This window comes from Heterodontus francisci, chromosome 13, assembly GCF_036365525.1.
Source record: "Heterodontus francisci isolate sHetFra1 chromosome 13, sHetFra1.hap1, whole genome shotgun sequence".
Classification (NCBI taxonomy): Eukaryota; Metazoa; Chordata; class Chondrichthyes; order Heterodontiformes; family Heterodontidae; genus Heterodontus; species Heterodontus francisci.
In genome coordinates this window covers 32,569,243-32,589,477 of record NC_090383.1, presented here as the reverse complement: position 1 = coordinate 32,589,477, position 20,235 = coordinate 32,569,243, and the positions used below count along the sequence as shown (strand labels likewise).

General features: G+C 42.9%; 1 protein-coding gene across 1 annotated transcript in view; it reads left to right on the top strand.

Annotated features, from left to right (window-relative positions):
* The first annotated feature begins 2,166 nt into the window (after positions 1–2,166).
* The window catches only part of igf2r (insulin-like growth factor 2 receptor), a 254,891-nt gene continuing 236,822 nt past the window's right edge, over positions 2,167–20,235 (top strand). The window contains exon 1 of the mRNA XM_068044624.1: positions 2,167–2,413. Within this exon, the coding sequence (XP_067900725.1) occupies positions 2,292–2,413 (122 nt within the window). The 5' untranslated portion in view covers positions 2,167–2,291. The remainder of the gene's footprint in view (positions 2,414–20,235) is intronic.

Sequence of the window (20,235 nt, the reverse complement as noted above, 5' to 3'; positions counted from 1 at the left end):
TGTAGATGAGGGTAAAGCAGTTGATGTATTCTACATGGACTTCAGTAAGGCTTTTGATAAGGTCCCGCATGGGAAATTGGTTAAGAAGGTAAGAGCCCATGGGATCCAGGACAATTTGGCAAATTGGATCCAAAATTGGCTTAGTGGCAGGATGCAGAGGGTAATGGTTGAGGGTTGTTTTGCAATTGGAAGCCTGTGACCAGTGGAGCTGTATAAAACGCTAGTTTGGCCACAGCTGGAGTACCGTGTACAGTTCTGGTCAGCACACTATAGGAAGGATGTGATTGTACTGGAGAGGGTGCAGAGGAGATTCACCAGGATGTTACCTGGGCTGGAGCATTTCAGCTCTGAAGAGAGACTGGATAGGCTAGGGTTGTTTTCCTTAGAGCAGAGAAGGCTGAGGGGGGGACCTGATTGAGGTATACAAACCTATGAGGGGCACAGATAGGGTAAATGCGAAGAACCTTTTTCCCTTAGCGGAGGTGTCAATAACTAGGGGACATAGATTTAAGGTAAAGGGCAGGAGGTTTAGAGGGGATTTGAGGAAAAATGTTTTCACCCAGAGGGTGGTTGAAATCTGGAACACACTGCCTGAATGGGTGGTAGAGGCAGGAACCCTCTCAACATTTAACAAATATTTAGATGACCACTTGAAACACCATAGTATACGAGGCTACGGGCCAAGTGCTGGAAAATGGGATTCGGATAGGTGCTTGATGACCGGCACGGACACGATGGGCCTGTTTCTGTGCTGTATAACTCTATGACCTTCAATGACTTAAGTGGTAGGAAAACTTCTAAAAAAAATAATTCGGGACAAAATCAATAGTCACATGGACAAATGTGAGTCAGTTAAGGAACAAAGTGAATTCTGACAATGCAGTGCCCCACTAACGTCATCAGAGTGCTCCAAACTGCAAACGATCTCCTACGTTCAGATGCTGCGCATGCGCATCCTTCATCTTGCATTGCCAGGACTCGCATGCGCAGGAAAACGCTAACTGGTGCATGAAAATGCTCTCTCCCTCGGCCATTCACTCCAGGCCGCTTGTTCCTCGCTTCGCCCCCACCCCCTCTCCGGCCCCTCGCTTATCCCTCCCATCTCCAGCCCGTCGCTCCCTGCTTGGCCCCCGCATCCCTCCAGATGCTACCTCTAGGCCGTGGGCTGCTTCCCTCCTCGGCCACTCGCTATGCCCGAAGAAGCAAAGCAGGCTGCGAGGGGTGATGGGGCGATGTAGGAGCATGTGGCCAAGAGGAGAGAAACGGCCCGCGGTCTAGAGCTAGTGTCTGGAGGGATGAGGATTGGGGGGGGGGGGGGTGGTGAAGTGGGCAGTGAGGGACGGGAGAGCGGGATGGCACTGAAATCTCACAGAATTACGCAGGGTGTGCAGCACTGTCAGAGGTACTATCCGTCTGATGATACTTTAAACAGCGCGTCCATTGTGTGCTGCCATGGGTTGAAGTTGTTTTTCTGTGATAAATTGAGCAGCGCCATCTTTAATCCTGGCAGCTGCCTGAACCTTGCAGTGAGGTTACAATGGATGAGGCATATTTGTGCATGTTCTAGTACAGCACAACCTAGTGGTTGCATTGTCTGAAAAACGCAGTCATTAAGGAAAGCCAGCATGGATTTAAGGGAACTTGAAGTTTTTTGAGGAGGTAACACAGAAGATTGATGAGGGCAATGCTGCTGATGTGGCGTACATGGACTTTCAAAAGGCTTTTGATACAGTGCCACACAACAGTATTTTTAGAGGATCAATTGTTAGTGTTTAAAATTAAGCAAAATGCTTAATTTTAAAAAGAAAAATCAAAATTTTAAACTGCACTATCAGTTTCTGTTCTCATCAGGCCTTGAATGGACCTATTCTCCCAACTCCAATACAGGTGCAGGAAGACGCTACTGTTCCAACTTTTGCAAACTCCATGCACCTACGTATTTTAACATGCCAACAGTTATAATTCAGAGTCATTCTTGATTACTATTTTCAAGAATGTAAGTAAGCAAACAGCAAAAGGACAGGACGAATGTCAACCTGTCCGACGACCATCCCAGCATTAACCTGCCCTCGAAGTGTAATCTCTGCTCCTCCCTCAGCGCATGCACCTTCCGCGCGCGCATTCCACTCGAATCACGTGCCAGGAACGCGCAGATGGATCATGTGACGGGGGGTCAGACCGTTCCCCGCTGTCATGTGACGGGGTAGGGTGTACGCTGTAGAAGGAGGCCTTGGGCACCGCTGTGTGTGTTTTCCTCATCTGAAGGCTTGTCTGTTTAGCAACAAGCAAACATGTCGCCCTGGACGGCGTCGTTCGGGTCTCTCACAGCGGTGAGATTGCTGTTCCTTATCGTTTGGTTTGCGTGGAGCCGAGTGCAGGCGGCTGAGCCCTTCAGTTACCCGGAGCTGTGCGGGTGAGTATGGCGCTGTCATCCCTCCCCCGGCTCTCCGTCTATTCTCTGCCCCTCACCCGCCACCTCAGCCCCTCACTCGAGGCCGCTGCAGAGCGCCACACTGCGCATTCTCAGCTTTAGCGGAGCATCGGGCCCGCTGCCAAGTGTCTGCGTGGAGCCCGTCAACAGACAAGAAACTGCGCCCGGCAGACATGCATTAAATGCTGGCTCTTCAGGTATAACAACCCCCAGTGGTCGGTGATGAGGGTTGCTGAAGTGATGGGAAGATCCTTTTAAATCGGCTTCAAAACGTTAAATTGACCCGCTTCACATCGCGCATTAAGTGTCTATCGTGGTTCGGTGGGAAGTACTGTTGGTCTCGCCTTTGAGTCTCGAGCACGTAATCTGAATGGCACTTCAGTAACTGAGGGAATATTGCACTGTCAGAGGTGCCGTCTTTCAGATGAGCTGTAAAACTGATGTTTGGTTTGCCTTCTTAATTGGATATAAATGATCCCATAATCGTGACACTATTTTTGAAAAAGAACAGGCGAGTCCTCCGGGATGTCCTAGCCAATATTTGATCCTCAACCAAAGTCACTAAAACATATGATTTGGTTGTTGTCGTATGCTGTTTGTGAGACCTTGTAGGCAAATTCATTGCCATGTTTCTAATATTACAACCGTGATTGCACTATAAAAGTACTGCAGTGGTTGCAAAGTGTTTTGGGACATTCTGAGGTTATAAATGGCACTATAAAGATACAATTCTTTCTGACCACACTTTATAGTCATTCTGTGTGTCTTTCAACTGACTTTCAGTCATTTATCTTTTGGGGGGAAAAAAAACAAACCTTTGGGCTAAATCTGACTAGTGTTCTCTTTCTTCTCTCCAGTTCTAGAGATATGTAACTTCAATTCAACAGGTGATGCCAACCCTGTCTTACTTAATTCCTGCACTGTCCACTGTGTGCAAATGTGCATGTCTATTTCTGCTGTGCATCTGATGTTTGATTCCAGTATTATGATTTATTTTTAGAAGGTTTTTTTAATACCACAGTGAAATGAATGAAACTTTAAGAACATCCTAAGTCCTGGCAAACATTAGGGTTTGGGCTGATAAGTGGTAAGTGACATTCATGCTGCACAAGTGCCAGGCAATGACATCCCCAACGAGAGAGAACTTAACCATTTCCTCTTGATATTCAACAGCATTTTAAAAAAAATTCATTCATGGGATGTGGACGTCGCTGGCCAGAGTGTGTTCCTGTTTTTGGGTGGTGTGGGTGAATTTGTTACCACTGAATCCAGGGGAAACAAATAGCTTATACTGCATCATTAGAAATTATTTTAGATCCAAGGTGGATTTCATTGGCTTTGAAACATCAGTTGGGGTTGGCCTGTAATTCTGTATTTTGGCAGAGTATAGTTTGAAAGCTTATTTCCAATAGATTTCTGCTTAACAGATCATTCCATCTCATAGGGTATGAAATGGTGCTACACATTATTTGGGTTTAGCTTAATTTTGAGCTATTTTTAAAGTTGAAAATACAAGCATGCCACAAATAAACTTAAGATATATTGATTATTCAGGCAGACCCCTGCTGCTCACACTGCAAGTGTATATTTCTAAGGGAATTGCAGGGTTCATGCTGATGTGTTGAAATAATTTCTGATCTTGGCTATCTTTTCCTTCATGTACTAAAAAATGTGGCCCAGTAGTTTTATTGTAGTAATGATTTTTCATTCAAGGGCCCAAAGCTCAGATATTTGACCCTTTACAACAACAGCTTGCATTTATATAGCACTATTAACAGTAAAATGTCCTAAGGCATGAAACAAGTCCATTATTGAACAAAGCTTTATGCTGAGCCACATGAGCTACTAGAACAGGTAGAATGAGGTAGGTTTTAAGGAGCACTTTAAAGGAAGAGAGAGGTGGAGAGGTTTAGGGTTGAATTCCAGAACTTGGGGGCCTAGGCAGTTGAAGACGTGGCTGCCAGCGGTGAAGCAAAGAAAATTGGGGGTGTGCAAGTGGCCAGAATTAGAGGAGTGCAGCAATCTTGCAGGGTTGTAGGTGTGTAGGTGGGTACAGGGTTAGAGAGGGGTGGGGTCATGGAAGATTTTTACAAACAAGGATTAAAATTTTAAAGTTGTGGCATTGCTGGACCTGACCAGCCCAATGTAGGTCAGCAAGTGATGGGTGAATGAGATTGGTGTGAATTAGGAGTTGGGCAACAGTTTCAGAAGCTCAACTTTATACAGGGTTGAAGCTGGGAGACCAGCCAGGAGAGCATGGAATAGTCAAATGCAGAGGTAACATAGGCATGGGCTCAGCATCACATGAGCTGAGGCAGGGGCACAGTCGGGCACCGAGACGGAAGTAGGTGGCTGGATGCGTAATTGGAAACTGTTTGGTCCAATCGGATGCGGATGTTGAGCACAGTCTAGTTCTGCCTCAGACAGTAGTCAGGTAGAGGGGTGGAGTTGGTTTCTAGGGAACATAGTTTGTGTTTTTATTATATAAAACATACAGCACAGAACAAACAAATTTCTCTGCAGCACCTGTGGAAGAGCCTGTCACTCCAGAATTGGCCTTTATAGCCACTCCAGGCGCTGCTTCACAAACCACTGACCACCTCCAGGCGCGTATCCATTGTCTCTCAAGATAAGGAGGCCCAAAGAACAGAAATGGGCAATTTGGCTTAACCAGTCCATGCTAGTTTTTATACTCTGCTCAAGCCTCTTCCCATCCTTCGTCATCTAACTCTATCAACATAATCCTCAATTCCCTTCTCCCTCATGTTTATTTAGCTTTGCTTTAAATGCATCATAGTATTCCATATTCCTGCCACTTTCTGCATGAAGAAGTTTCTTCTAAATTCCCTATTTCTTGTTGACTATCTTGTATTGATAGCATCTAGTTTTTCTATTCCCCAACAAGTGGAAACACACTCTGTTGTATCAAAACCTTTCATAATTTTAAAGACCTCTGTTAGGTCACTCCTCAGCCTCTGTTCAAGTGAAAAGAGACCCAGGTTGTTCATCCTTGATTTTTAAAAAAAATGATGCTTCTGTTCTACACCCCTCAACGTTTCTTTCCATTGGAGCTCCGAGTGGATCTGGGAAGTGTGGTTTATTTATAAAAACAAGGAGTTTAAGTATGGGTCTCCCATGTTGTGCCTTGAGGCAAATCAATTGTATTTAAATTCCATGTCGACTGTAGGAGCTCACATCTTTAGTTGAGGGTTTGCCTTTCATGTAAAACCGGTTTTACAGTTAATTGTCAACTAAGTCTGATTCCTCTTGTGCAGACAATTTGCAGTTTGGGGAAGGGTGGGATATAGGTGAAGATCATAAATGGAAGCATTCCCATCTGGTCAGCTGACATGGGGTGGTATATTTAAATAAAAGGTAGATGCTCTTCATTGAGTAGCTTACAGTCCTTGCCTTTTTGGCTTTCCGAACTGGAAAACCATTTCTGTGGCTAATGATCTAATTTGGGAAAGTTATAATAATCATGCACATAAACCTTTAGCTCATATATACATTGGTCCAGATTTTGCAGTCAGCATTGAAGGAACGGTGCTCCCATTCACCATGCTAACAACTGCCCACAGTCTTTTTGTAGGCTGTTGCGTGGCAGCTTGCTGTCATCAGGTATCTGATTCAGTGCTGTGCCCGTCTTCAGGATCTGTAGCATGAATGAGCAGGGCAAGCAATAGCATGGCTGTTCAACCAATCAGATTGAGGAATCCTTACTAAGCCAGAAAGTATAAATTAGATTTAAATCATGCCTAGAAAGGGAAATAGAGAGGGAGAGGTAAAACAAAACGAGGTTTTAAGAAAGAAGTTTCTTAAATCTTTCCAATGCCAATTAAATTCTAAAGGAATGAGATGCCACACATATAAAATTACATTTTAATTTAAGGTGGTTTGGCAATAATTAAGCAGTTTAAAAACTCTCATACAGGAACGCGCCAGCCTAACTTTTTCTAGCATGTTTAGTGGATAACTAATGACTAAGTACACCAACTTCATGCCATTACATTGACTCGAAAATCTATCAGTGAAGTATGATTGTAACACAACCTGTGGAAGAGCAGGGTAACTCGGACGGCAACTTCCAGATTTCCATGTTTAACTTGCATACTTCGGAAGTTGCTGTCTGATTTACTCCGTAATAGGGGTGAGTGCTGTTGACTTTGGTTTTCTAAATGCTTATTCTATTGCTTATGATTCTCTTACATTACATTTAGGCACTGCAGTTTGTGTTTTGGACTTTTACAATACAGAAATGTGCAGCAATTTGTTCTGAGTTTCAGTGACTGTAAGCGTTAAGGAAAGTGTTCTGTTGCATATAGTGATGCTTGAGAATACTTGATTTATAACCATATCTAGATGTGTTGCGTATACTGTCGGCTTGGCCCAGTTGTAGTGCTGTGACCTTTGAGTTAGAAGATTGTGGTTTCATGGCCTACTAGGGGCTTGTGCACAAGTCTGTAGAACTTCAGTGCAGTACTGGGGTGGTGCTGCATTGTCAGGGGTGAGATTTTAACTGGAGGCCTTGGGTGCTTGATCTGGCTCAGGTGAATGTTGTAATATCATATCCTATTCAGAGAACAATAGTGTTGTTTCTCAACCAGTAAGGCTTTTGATAAGGTTCCGCATGGGAGATTGGTTAAGAAGGTAAGAATCCATGGGATCCAGGGTAATTTGGCAAATTGGATCCAAAATTGGCTCAGTGGTAGGAAACAGAGGGTCGAGGTTTGTTTTTGCGAGTGGAAGCCTGTGACCAGTGGTGTACCACAGGGATTGGTGCTGGGACCTTGGCTGTTTGTAGTGTACATTGATGATTTAAATGTGAATATAGGAGGTATGATAAGTAAGTTCACAGATGACACGAACATTGTTGGTGTCGTAAGTAGTGAGGAGGAAAGCCTTAGGTTACAGGATGATGTAGATGGGCTGGTAAGATGGGTGGAGCTGTGGCAAATGGAATTTAATCCTAAGAAGTGTGAGGTGATGCATTTTGGGAGGACTAACATGGCAAGAGAAAATACAATGGATGGTAGGACCCTAGGAAGTACAGAAGGTCAGAGGGACCTTGGTGTACTTGTCCATAGATCACTGAAGGCAGCAGCAGAGGTAGATAAGGTGGTTAGGAAGGCATTTGGGATACTTGCCTTTATTAGCTGAGGCATAGAATATAAGAGCAAGGAGGTTATAATGGAGCTGTACAAAACGCTAGTTCGGCCACAGCTGGAGTACTGTGTACAGTTCTGGGCACCACACTATAGGAAGGATGTGATTGCACTGGAGATTCACCAGGATGTTGCCTGGGTTGGAGCATTTCAGCTATGAAGAGAGACTGTAAAGGCTAGGGTTGTTTTCCTTAGAACAGAGGAGGATGAGGAGGGACATGATTAAAGTATACAAAATGATGATGGGCATTGATAGGTTAGATATGAAGAGACTTTTTCCCTTAGCGGAGGTGTCAATAACTGGGGACATAGATTTAAGGTAAGGGGCTGAAGATTTAGAGGGGATTTGAGGAAAAATGTTTTCATCCAGAGGGTGGTTGGAATCTGGAATACACTGCCTGAATGGGTGGTAGAGGCAGGAACCTTCACAACATTCAAGAAGTATTTAGATGAGCACTTGAAACACCCTAGCATACAAGGCTACGGACCAAGTGCTGGAAAATGGGACTTAATAGTTAGGTGCTTGATGGCCTGCACAGACACGATGGGCCGAAGGGCTTGTTTCTGTGCTGTATAATGCTATGACTCTAATAAACCAAAAATAGATTAACTTGTCATTCATCTCTTTAGCGTTAGTAGTTTATGACACTGTAAATTACTGCACTTCGAAGCAATTCATTATACCTGAAGGACTTTCAGATATTTTTAGGCTCTATATCATTGCAATATGTATTTTGTTAAGGCATCTTCTTCTGAGATTTAACTCTTTTTATACTAGCCTGGGAACATTTGATGTTGTGAAGTTACTTCCTGTTGAAGTGCTCTTTAATTGTCCAATAATTCTGAAATGTTATAAATGGGCTATTTGTAGAGTTGCTGCAAAGTTTTTGTCAATCCTGTGACTTTTTTTTTATTTGAGTTGCTGACTGGAAGCAATCTGAGAGCAGGTAAAACTCCTGCAGTGTAGCATCATGATTAGAGACAAATGGACAATGTTCTCTATTCATGATGCTGCATTGGACAGAGCTTTGCATAGGATGATTGCTGCCAACCTACAACTAACTAGAAAGGCTAAAGTAAAGCATTAACGAGGGGTGTTAAGGGTGCAGTCACACTGCCACTTCTGTGTTGTGGTTTCTGTTTCTCTGCAGTCATATAACTTTCAGAGTTGGGTTTTGATCAGATTTTGGAGGGAAGTGTCTCCACTGTCTTATAACATTTTATTTAGTTATGATAAGGGTATATCACAAGCATTGTTTAAAATTTGCCCAAGGAGACATTTGAGCTTTGAAGGTGGTATAGGAGAAGCATCATGTGATTCATCTTTTGTGTCAGAGGATTGAGCTATGTGTGAAGAAAGTCTTGGAGAAATTTGGGTCATTTATCCTTGAAAGGAATGGCTGAGATGAGCTTGGAGGTATAAAGGATAAACTGTTATGTAAATGCTGAACACTGCTTCAAACTATATTGAGATGAGGGTAATGGGTTTAAATTGTAATTGATCACCCGTATCTTTGCCTGCTTGGTCTCTTTAGTTGGGTTGCAATAATTTTGATTCTCGTCCAAAGTCACTTTACAATAATGTGATACTGGTAATATAACTTTCCCATCAAGTCGTCTGGACCTCTAAGTTCGTTGAAGTGAAGTGGGTGTGAGTCCCCTCCAAAATGTGGTGGTACGGTTGCAGAGAGACGGTTGCCCACCTCCTTCTGGAATGTGTCTTTGCAAAGCAGGTGTGGAAAGAGATGCAATGGTTTTTGTCGAGGTTCATCCCAAGCAGCTCTAACACAGGAGTCTGTGCTCTACGGGCTGTTCCCAGGGACGCACACTGAGATAAACATCAACTGCTGCTGGAGGACGATCAATTCGGTGAAAGGCGCCCTTTGGTCTGCCCGAAACTTGCTGGTCTTCCAGTGCAAAGAGTTGTCCACAACCGAATGTTGCATACTGGCACATTCCAAGGTCCAGGACTACGTGCTGAGGAACGCACTAAAGCTTGGAGCAGCTGCAGCAAAGGCTCGATGGGGAAAGACCACTGTGTAAGGTCACCCCCCACCAAGCTGAACTGAGGGGCTGGATCCATGGGAAACCCATTGAACTGTATCCAGAAAATCTTTGTTTGCTGTAAAATGTATATGGCATGAAAAATGAAATGGAAGGGTGGTGAGGCAACTCACTTCCGTATTGAAGGAAACTGATCTCCTTTGCACTGTTTGTATTTTTTGATTTGGTGCTGTTTGGAACTGTTTTTTAATGTATTTTTTACAGATTCTTCTGAATAAAGTATATTTTGGAAATAAAAAAAAATGTGGTGGTACACCACTAGGCTTGGGACTGGCTGGAGTACAATTACCATCTGATCATCTATAAAAATAAAATGACTCAGGCAAACTACAGTTAGTTGGCTCCCAATGCAATTTCTAAGTTTATATTTAATGCTTAAGGAAGCACATGCTACCTACTATCTTACAAAAGGTAACTGCAGAGAAGTGCAATAGGAGGGGGCAGAATGAGGTACATTTCTGGCCTAACTCATTAGTTTCTATTGCACTTTTCCATTGTGGTGTAACTGTATCCTTGGAGAAGTTGAACGCATGGGGAATAATTTAAAGTTCTGTTAAAATTTAATGTAACCCGCTCGGCTTATTCATGACCTGCTATTGTAGACGTAGAAACCTGAAATTATGCTATGGAGTTACTGGCTAACTGGGTCTACATCAGATAATGTAAATTGCATGTTAGCGGTTGGTTTCATGCTATAATTCAACTGCTCTTATTGCAGATTTTAAACTGAACTGATTGGTTTCTGAGAACTGGGGCAAAAAAATTCCAACATCTGCAGTGTAGATTATTGTGGAATCACCACTCATCGCTCTCCAATTATGCTGCATAATCTGTCAGGCAATGCTTTCTCCTGTCTTAAGGTACATTAATCTTCAAGGTGGAATTTCCTGTGGGGGTGTCATTGGGAAGTTACACCCAAAATTACTCCCTTACATGAGTCTTACATGAGTTCATCTTTCCAATGTCTATTCACCCCCAAAAATCCTACCAATTTCATTGGCATTTGCCAGAAGAAGAAAGGTGTGTAAACAATTAGGGCTCAGGGAGTGCTGAACTTGCACTTTAAGTATGAAAATTGCATTTCAAACCATCTGACTCATTCATATGCACATTAGGCACAGCATGTTTACGAACCTGCAGTTGTGGGTGCTTTATCAACTTTTAATATGATACTGATGTCATAAAAACTCCATTCAAAGAAACAGAAAATACAGTGCAGGTAATTGCAGGAAATTTGTGGCTCTTAAGCCTGGGGCGAAGCCGTTGTCATGCATCCAGGCGTGTTGGGGGACAGGGATTGAGATGGTAAACGACATTTGGGTATGGTGTAATAACTTGCATAAAATGCATGTGCCCAAGTTTCTTCAATCTTCTATATTGGATATTTTCTTTCAACCCTGATTACACATGTTTGGACACAAATACAGGAAATTCTATCCCATAGCTTAAACTCACTGTTACTAATGCTGTGCTGTCTTCCTTCATGTGCCTGAAATATTGTAACAGCACAAGACTTAAATTTAAGGACTTGATTGCCCCTGAATTTCTTTATCCAGTGCCTTCTGCACACGCTGCCACCCGCGCCCCTGCCAAGCCCGAGGGTTTCCCATTATGATGGTTATGATTAAATTTATACTGTAAACCATACTGGGTGTTGAAAATAACTTTTGACCCCTAGTTTCCTCTGAAAGGAATACCTGATACAGTTGACTTCATTTATTAGGTGATTTGGATTATTCAGAAAGTCACCTGGAGGACAGTGTAGTACAACAGACTAGCTCGCAGTGCTGCCACCGTGGGCGCTAGGTAGGATAACTGGTCGGATAAGCTTTCCTTTTATTTTCCTTGCTTTCTTTTAGGTGCAAAGACCCTTCATAGAATGAGTTTTAGACAGTCTCAATATTGCTAACTGGTCCACAGTATAACATGGTTACAGCAGAGGGAAATTTTTTTCTGTGTCTGGCTTCTGATACTGAATGTAAGAAGTAAAAAGTGCCTCATTTTCTATCACAGAAAGCTCGTACCTTGGATATAAAATGTAGCTGCTTTCCAAGATTTAAATGTGATCAAACGTTTAGGTGCTTTTATTAAAAATTACAAATACATAGTTAGGAAAGTACAGATCGAGACAAACTTCCAAACCTGTTACAGCCCAGTGATGTGTTCAGGAATGGTTGGAATAAGATGGTCTTGATGGAGTTTCTTCAGATGGCATGATTTACTAAGCGATTCTATAGAAATGTCTTACTTGTGCATCTCCAACTATTTGCTAAACTTCCACTGGAGGTGGTGGAAGGAGTGGAGAAGTGTTGCTTATCCTTTTGCGTTATCTGCAACAAACACAGTAAGAGCTAGTTGTTTCCACCTGTTTATGACCTTGCTACTGCAGCATTTTTGGTTCGTATGTTGTTTGTTCTTGCATATTGTTCAACCATTTCATAAAACTTCTTAACACAAGCTTCCAGCAACATATAAAAACATAATTGTGTATTTGCAGGTTGAAATGCATCCTGGGCTTGATAAACTGCTAACCAGCAAAATTTGATACCATCATATGCCAGTAACTTCAAAGATAGTGCTAAACTGCTGTGAGATTTTATTATATATGAAATGTCTGTCCTTTTAACTCCAGTTTTAATACTTCGTACTTTTGATTGGAAAAATATTTCACTCTATTGCATGAAGATAAAGATCATACTTTTAACTCACCACCACTTAAATGCTGTTAACATGTAATCTCACTGCAATTTCTGCTACAGTAATGTGTATATAACAGAATTTTGACAATTGAGGGAGAATAGTAGTCTGTAACAGTTGCATGTTTTATAATGCATATATTTAAAGATCTGTAAAACACATTCACATTGTTTTTTTTTTTTGTCGTTTTATATATTACTGCAAGTGCTGTAAAATCTTTGGTTCAGATTGCTATACTGTGCAGTCAATTAAAGAAAAGCAGGACAAATCTGTTCTGGCCAATTGCCGCCTCATCAGTCGACTCTCGATCATTAGCAAGGTGGAGGAACTGTTGACAGTGCTATCAAGCACCACTTAAACAGCAACAACCTGCTCACTTGGCTCCTGACCTCATTACAGCCTTGGTCCAAACATGGACAAAAGAGCTGAACTCTAGGTGATTGATTGCACTTGATATCAAGGCAGCATTTGACCGAGGGTGACATCAAAGAACCCTAGCCATATTGAGATCCATGGGAATCAGTGGATAAACTCTCCCTTTGTGCTAGGTATGACTGCAACCAGGAAGATGCTTGTGGGTGCCAATCATCTCAGCCCTAGGACATTGCTGCAGGAGTTCCTCAGGGTAGTGTCTGAGGCCCAATAATCTTTATCTGCTTCATCAATGACTTCCTTCCATCATAAGGCCAGAAGTGGGGATGTTTGCCAATCATTGGCAATGTTCAGTACCATTTGCAGTTCCTCAGATACTGAAGCAGTCAGTGTCCATAGGCAGCAAGACCTGGACAACATTCAGGCTCGGGCTACTAAGTGGCAAGTAAAATTTGCACCACACAAGTGCCAGACAATAACTATCTCCAACAAGAGAGCATCCAATCATTTTCCTTTTGATATTCAACGGCATTGCCGTCTCTGAATCCCCATGATCAACATATTTGGGGGGGGGGGGGGTTCCATTGACCAGAAACTGCATTGGAGCAGCCACATAAATACTGTGGCTACAAGAACAGGTCAGAGGCTGGGAATTCTGCAGTGAGGAACCTACCTCCTGACTCCCCAAAGCCTATCCGCCATCTACAAGGCACAAGTCAGGAGTGTGATGGAATGTTCTCCACGTGCCCTGATCAGTGCAGCTCCAACAACTCTCAAGAAGCTCGCCACTATCCATAACATACCTTAGCATTCACTCCCTCCGCCACCAGCGCACAGTGACAGCAGTGTGTACCATCTGATGTACTACAACAACTTGGGGATGGTGGTGTAGTGGTAATGTCACTGGACTATTCATCCAGAGGCCTTAGCTAATGCCCTGGGGACATGGGTTCAAATCCCACCTTGGTAGCTGGTGGAATTTAAATTCAGTTAATTAAAAATCTAGAATTGAAAGCTAGTCTCAGTAATGGTGCCATGAAACTATCATCGATTGTTGTAAAACCCATCTGGTTCACTAATGTCCTTTTAGGGAAGAAAATCTGCTGTCCTTGCCTGGTCTGGCCTACATATGAGTCCAGACTCTCAGCCTCTTAACTGTCCTCTGAAATGGCCTAATAAGCCAATCAGGTCGAGGACAATTAATCTTCAAATGTCCATAGTTATTGGTCTTTAATGTTTTATGAAGGGTCTGGGGTTGTAGTTCCAATTCCCTGATAACTTTTTTTTTTCTGATGTATGACTAGTTTCTTCAATCTCTGACATCGTGACCATGATGTATTGAAGTCAAGTGCTGTTTTAAGTGCATTAACTTATGATTCAGGTTTGGCCGTTGGTGCACACAGCATGGTTAGTCAGCATAAGAGGGTCACTGACCCGAAACGTTAACTCTGCTTCTCTTTTCACAGATGCTGCCAGACCTGCTGAGTGGTTCCAGCATTTCTTGTTTTTATTTCAGATTTCCAGCATCCGCAGTATTTTGCTTTTAATTTGGTTAGTCGGCATCATTTCTGCTTAATGCCGTGGTTGATTCGAGTACTGTTTGTGTTCGGTTTCTTAGTTCCATTTTAGAATGAAATTGTGCTATTGAATGGTTTAGTGCTATTGCACATTACTTATATGTAGGAGTGCAATAAGCTTCAGTTTCTGAAACAAGTTACTGGCTGCTCAATATAGCTGAGTAGCTTGACTATTTGAGAAAATAGGACCAAATGGCAAGAGGTGTTGTACCAGTATTGCTTGTAACAGGTGGCTTGCATATCTGGTATTTTGTACACTATATTTACGTAGCATGTTCTGAGCTGTAATTCTTTTTGCATTAAGTGGGGAACAGGGCTCAAAATTACTAATTTGAGGAGTTGAGACAGGATTATGGGAATGATAACTGTTAAATCATGTTCCAAGTTCCACATTGGAAAACTAACTCCATAATTACAGAATTTTAATATTTCAGTTTAAAAAAAAAACTAACCATTTATACCTGCCAGGCTAAAATGCTGTAAGCTTTGGCTGGTGCTTTTCAGCACTGCTCTTGCCAATAGCCTTTATGTAGCGTAATGCTTTAAGAAAGATAGATCAGAGTATTCTTTAAATGGCGAAAAGCTCGGCACTGTAGATGAATCAAAAGCTGGTAGGAAAACCGGTAGATGAACAATGGGCTACCTTCAAAGAAGAGAGATTTCGGGCTCAGTCAATGTATGTTCCCTTGAAGGGGAAAAGTAGAGCAAACCAATCCAAAGCTCCCTGGATGACACAAGAGGTAGAGATTAAGATAAAGAAGAAAAAGTGTGCTTATGACAGATGCCAAGTAGAAAATACTACTGAGAACCAGGCTGAATATAGAAGGTCCAGAAGGGAAGTGAAAAAGTAAATAAGAGAAGCAAAGGGAGAGCATGAAAAGAGACTGGCAGCTAGCATTAAAGGAAATTACAAAGTTTTCTATAAACATATAAATAGTAAAAGGAGGATTGGGGCTGATTAGGCAGCAGGAAGGGAATTTACACGTAGCGGCAGAGGGCATAGCTGAGTTATCAAATGAATACTTTGCATCTGTCTTTAGAGAGAGGTCAGGTGGAACAGCCACTTGAAAAGAGTCTAGCTTTAGGAACGAGGAGATCCTTTATTCAGCCTGCTTGGACTTGACATTGTAATAGTTTAAGGTATGGCCTGCATGATTATACAGCTGCCGTGTGCTCCAGACACATTTCCCTGCAAGAAGCCACAGCCTGTCTCGAAGCTGCATAGACTTCTGTCTAAGGCCTTTACAACAAGAAAAAAAATTAAAGAGAAGCCACACTTTGAAAAATCCAGCAAGAAACAAACCATCCCGAAGAGAATATACAATGGATGGTAGGACCCTAGGGAGTACAGAGGGACCTTGGGGTGCTTGTCCATAGATCACTGAAGGCAGCAGCACAGGTAGGTAAGGTGGTTAGGAAGGCATACGGGATACTGTCTTAATTAGCCGAGGCATAGAATATAAGAGCAGGGAGGTTATGATGGAACTGTATAAAACGCTGGTTAGGCTGCAGCTGGAGTACTGTGTACAGTTCTGGTCGTCACACTATAGGAAGGATGTGATTGCAATGGAGAGGGTGCAGAGAAGATTCACCAGGATGTTGCCTGGGCTAGAGCATTTCAGTTATGACGAGAGACTGAATAGGCTGGGGTTGTTTTCCTTGGAGCGGAGAAGGCTGTGGGGGGACATGATTGAGGTATACAAAATTGAGGGGCATTGATAGGATAGATAGGAAGAAACTTTTTCCCTTAGCGGAGAGGTCAATAACTAGGGGGCATAGATTTAAGTTAAGGGGCAAGAGGTTTAGAGGGGAGTTGAGGAAAAACATTTCACCCAGAGGGTGGTTGAATTCTGGAACACTACCTGAAGGGGTGGTAGAGGCAGGAACCCTCACGACATTCAAGAAGTATTTAGATGAGCACTTGAAACGCCATAAACATACAAGGCTACGGGCCAAGTGCGGAGAGTTTTGGACGGGTGCTTGATGGTCGGCGCAGACATGTTGGGCCGAAGGGCCTGTTTCTGTGCTGTAAGACGCTATGACTCTAAGCAAGAAGATGCAACCCAGACAATGTTGAAAGAGAAGGCAAGTTAGACACTAGAGGGATGTAAAATTGACGAAGGGGAAGTATTAGATAGGCTGTCTGAACTTAAAGTGGATAAAGCACAGGGCTGGATGGGATGCATCCAAGGATACTGAGGGAAGTGAGGATGGAAATTGCAGAGGTGCTGGCCATAATATTTCAGTCTTCCTTAGACTCGGGGGTGGTGCCAGAGGACCGGAGAATTGCAAATGTTACACCCTTGTTCAAAAAGGGGTGTAAAGATAAGCCCAGCAGCTACAGGCCAGTCAGTTTAACTTCGGTGGTGGGAAAACTTATAGAAAAAATAATTCGGGCAAAATCAATAGTCACATGGACAAATGCGAGTTAAATAAGGAAAGCCAGCTTGAATTTCTTAAGGGAAAAATCATGTTTAATATGCTGGAGTTTTTTGAGGAGGTAACAGAGGGTTGTGAGGGCAATGCTGTTCACTTTTAAAAGGCAGTTGATACAGTGCCACACAACAGACTTGTGAGCAAACTTGTAGCTCATGGAATAACAGGGACGGTAGCAACTGGCTGAGAGACAGGAAGCAAAGAGTAGTGGTTAATGAATGTTTTTCGGGTTGGCGGAAGGTTTGTGGTGGAGTTCCCCAGGGTCAGTGTTGGGACCCTTGCTTTTCTTCATGTATATTAATGACCTAGACCTTGGTGTACAGGGCATAATTTCAAAGTTTGCAGATGATACAAAACTTGGAACAATTGTGAACTGTGAGGAACAAAAACAAGAAATGCTGGATTCACTCAGCAGGTCTGGCAGCATCTGTGGAAAGAGAAGCAGAGTTAACGTTTCGGGTCAGTGACCCTTCTTCGGAACTGACAAATATTAGAAAAGTCACAGATTATAAACAAGTGAGGTGGGGGTTGGGCAAGAGATAACAAAGGAGAAGGTGCAGATTGGATGCTGCCAGACCTGCTGAGTGAATCCAGCATTTCTTGTTTTTGTTTCAGATTTCCAGCATCCGCAGTATTTTGCTTTTATTTTAGTGAACTGTGAGGAGTTGGCTCTCCCCTTGCGCTTTTGTCTTTTTTCCAGCAGTTGGCAGGAAAAAAGACAAAAGCGCAAGGGGAGAGCCAACTGTGTAACAGCCCCGACAAACAAATTTTTCTGCAGCACCTGTGGAAGAGCCTGTCACTCTAAAATTGGCCTTTATAGCCACTCCAGGCGCTGCTCCACACACCACTGACCACCTCCAGGCGCTTACCCATTGTCTCTCGAGATAAGGAGGCCAAAGAAAAAAAAAAATATTAATGACCTAGACCTTGGTGTACAGGGCATAATTTCAAAGTTTGCAGATGATACAAAACTTGGAACAATTGTGAACTGTGTGGAGGATAGTGTCGAACTTCAAAAGGATATAGACAAGTTGGTGGAATGGGCAGACAGGTGGCAGATGAAGTTCAGTGCAGAGACATGTGAAGTGATTCATTTTGCTCGGAAGAACATGGAGAGACCATATAGAATAAAGGTTACAATTCTAAAGGGTGCAGGAGCAGAGGGACCTAGGTATATATGTGCATATGTCATTGAAGGTGGCAGGGCAGGTTGAGAGAGCAGTTAATAAAGCATACAGTATCCGGGGCTTTATTAATAGGGGTATAGAGTACAAGAGCAAGAAAGTTATGTTGAACTTGTATAAGACACTAGTTCGGCCTCAGTTGGAGTATTGTGTCCAATTCTGGACGCCGCACTTGAAATACTGATTTTAGATTTTTTAATTTTAGATTTAGATATACAGCACTGAAACAGGCCCTTCAGCCCACTGAGTCTGTGCCGACCATTAACCACCCATTTATACTAATCCTACAGTGGCGCAGTGGTTAGCACCGCAGCCTCACAGCTCCAGGGACCCGGGTTCGATTCTGGGTACTGCCTGTGTGGAGTTTGCAAGTTCTCCCTGTGTCTGCGTGGGTTTTCTCCGGGTGCTCCGGTTTCCTCCCACAAGCCAAAAGACTTGCAGGTTGATAGGTAAATTGGCCATTATAAATTGTCACTAGTATAGGTAGGTGGTAGGGAAATATAGGGACAGGTGGGGATGTTTGGTAGGAATATGGGATTAGTGTAAATGGGTGGTTGATGTTCGGCACAGACTCGGTGGGCCGAAGGGCCTGTTTCAGTGCTGTATCTCTAATCTAATCTAATTCCATATTCCTACCACATCCTCGCCTGTCCCTATACATCCTCACCTGTCCCTATATTCCCCTACCGCCTACCTATACCCGTGGCAATTTATAATGGCCAATTTACCTATCAACCTGCAAGTCTTTTGGCTGTGGGAGGAAACCAGAGCACCCGGAGGAAACCCACGCAGAGGGCGTTGGAGAGAGTACAAAAAAGATTCATGATGATGGTTCCAGGGATGAGGAATTTCAGTTATGAAGATAGATTGGAGAAGTTAGGACTGTGTTCCTTGGAGAAGAGAAGGTGATTTGAGGTATTCAAAAGCATGGGTCTGGACAGCGTAGATAGAGAAACTGTTCCCACTTGTGAAAGGATTGCTAACGAGAGGGCGTAGATTTAAATTATTTGGTAAGAGAAGCAAAAGTGACATGAGGAAAAACCTTTTCACGCAGCGAGTGGTTAAGGTATGGAATGTGCTGCCTGAGATCGTGGTGGTGGCAGGTTCAATTGAAACATTCAAAAGGGAATTGGACAGTTATATGAAAAGGAAGAATGTGCAGTGTTACAGGGAGAAGGTAGGGGAATGGAACGGAGGGAGTTGCTGTTTGAGAGCTGGTGTGGAAATGATAGGCCGAATGGCTGCCTCCCGTGCTGTAACAATTCTGAGATTCAGGATGGGGTTCGTTGAAGTGCTGTTTATGCAGATGTCAGGCAAGGATATGACTGGCCCAGCTGTGGTGGTCTCCATTAGATTGCTATTTGTTCTCTCTGTCAAAATACACATGTGAGTAATGACCACCGAGGTGAGAAACTGAAGCGTGAGGCCAGTGACTGGGTAGATGCCTTCAGGGGAATAGGGGAGGGGAAAAAGACTTGCATTTAAGTAATACCTTCTATCTCTCGGGTCTCAGTGCTTCACCTACATTGAGTAATTTTGAAATGTTGTGTGGGCAAATGCAACAACCTTTTTGAATATAGCAAGAACTCCCAATCAGCAATGTGATGAATGAGCAGCTCATCTTTTTTGGTGGTGCTGGATAAGGGAGGAATATCCAGCAGGAGAAATGCCTCCTCTTTCAAATAAGACCACCGCATTAGTGACATCCATTTGAACAGACAGGTGGAGCCTCAGTTTAATGTCTTATTGACAATTCTGACAACGAAGCACCTCTTCAGTACTGCACTGGAATGTTAACTTAGAATATGTCCTCCAGTCCTGCAACTCTGCTTGAACATGAAAATAGCTGGAGAGGAGGAAAACAGATGCAGTCAAGTGCCAAATTTGGGAATTCTTTGGCCATAGCAGTACCATCCGCTAAAATAAAATGGCACACAGCTTGTCTTCATCTTTTAAGAAAGATCTTATCCCATTCTAATATTTTTATTAATATAGATTGTAAATAACTGAGGTACAAGTACTGATCCTTGCGGCATCCTACTAGTAACAGTCTGCCAACCTGAAAATGGCCTGTTTATTCCTACTCATTCTCCTCTTTAACCCATGCCCAATCCATGTTAACATGCTACCCATGAACCCTTATCTTGTGGTACCTTAATGAATGTCGTGAAAATCCAAATATACTACATCACTGGTTCCACTTATCTACTCTGGTAGTTGCATCCTTAAAAAAAAGCTTGTAGATTTATCAAATATCACTTCCTATTCATAAAATAATGTTGCCTCTGCCTAATATGATTTAAGTGACC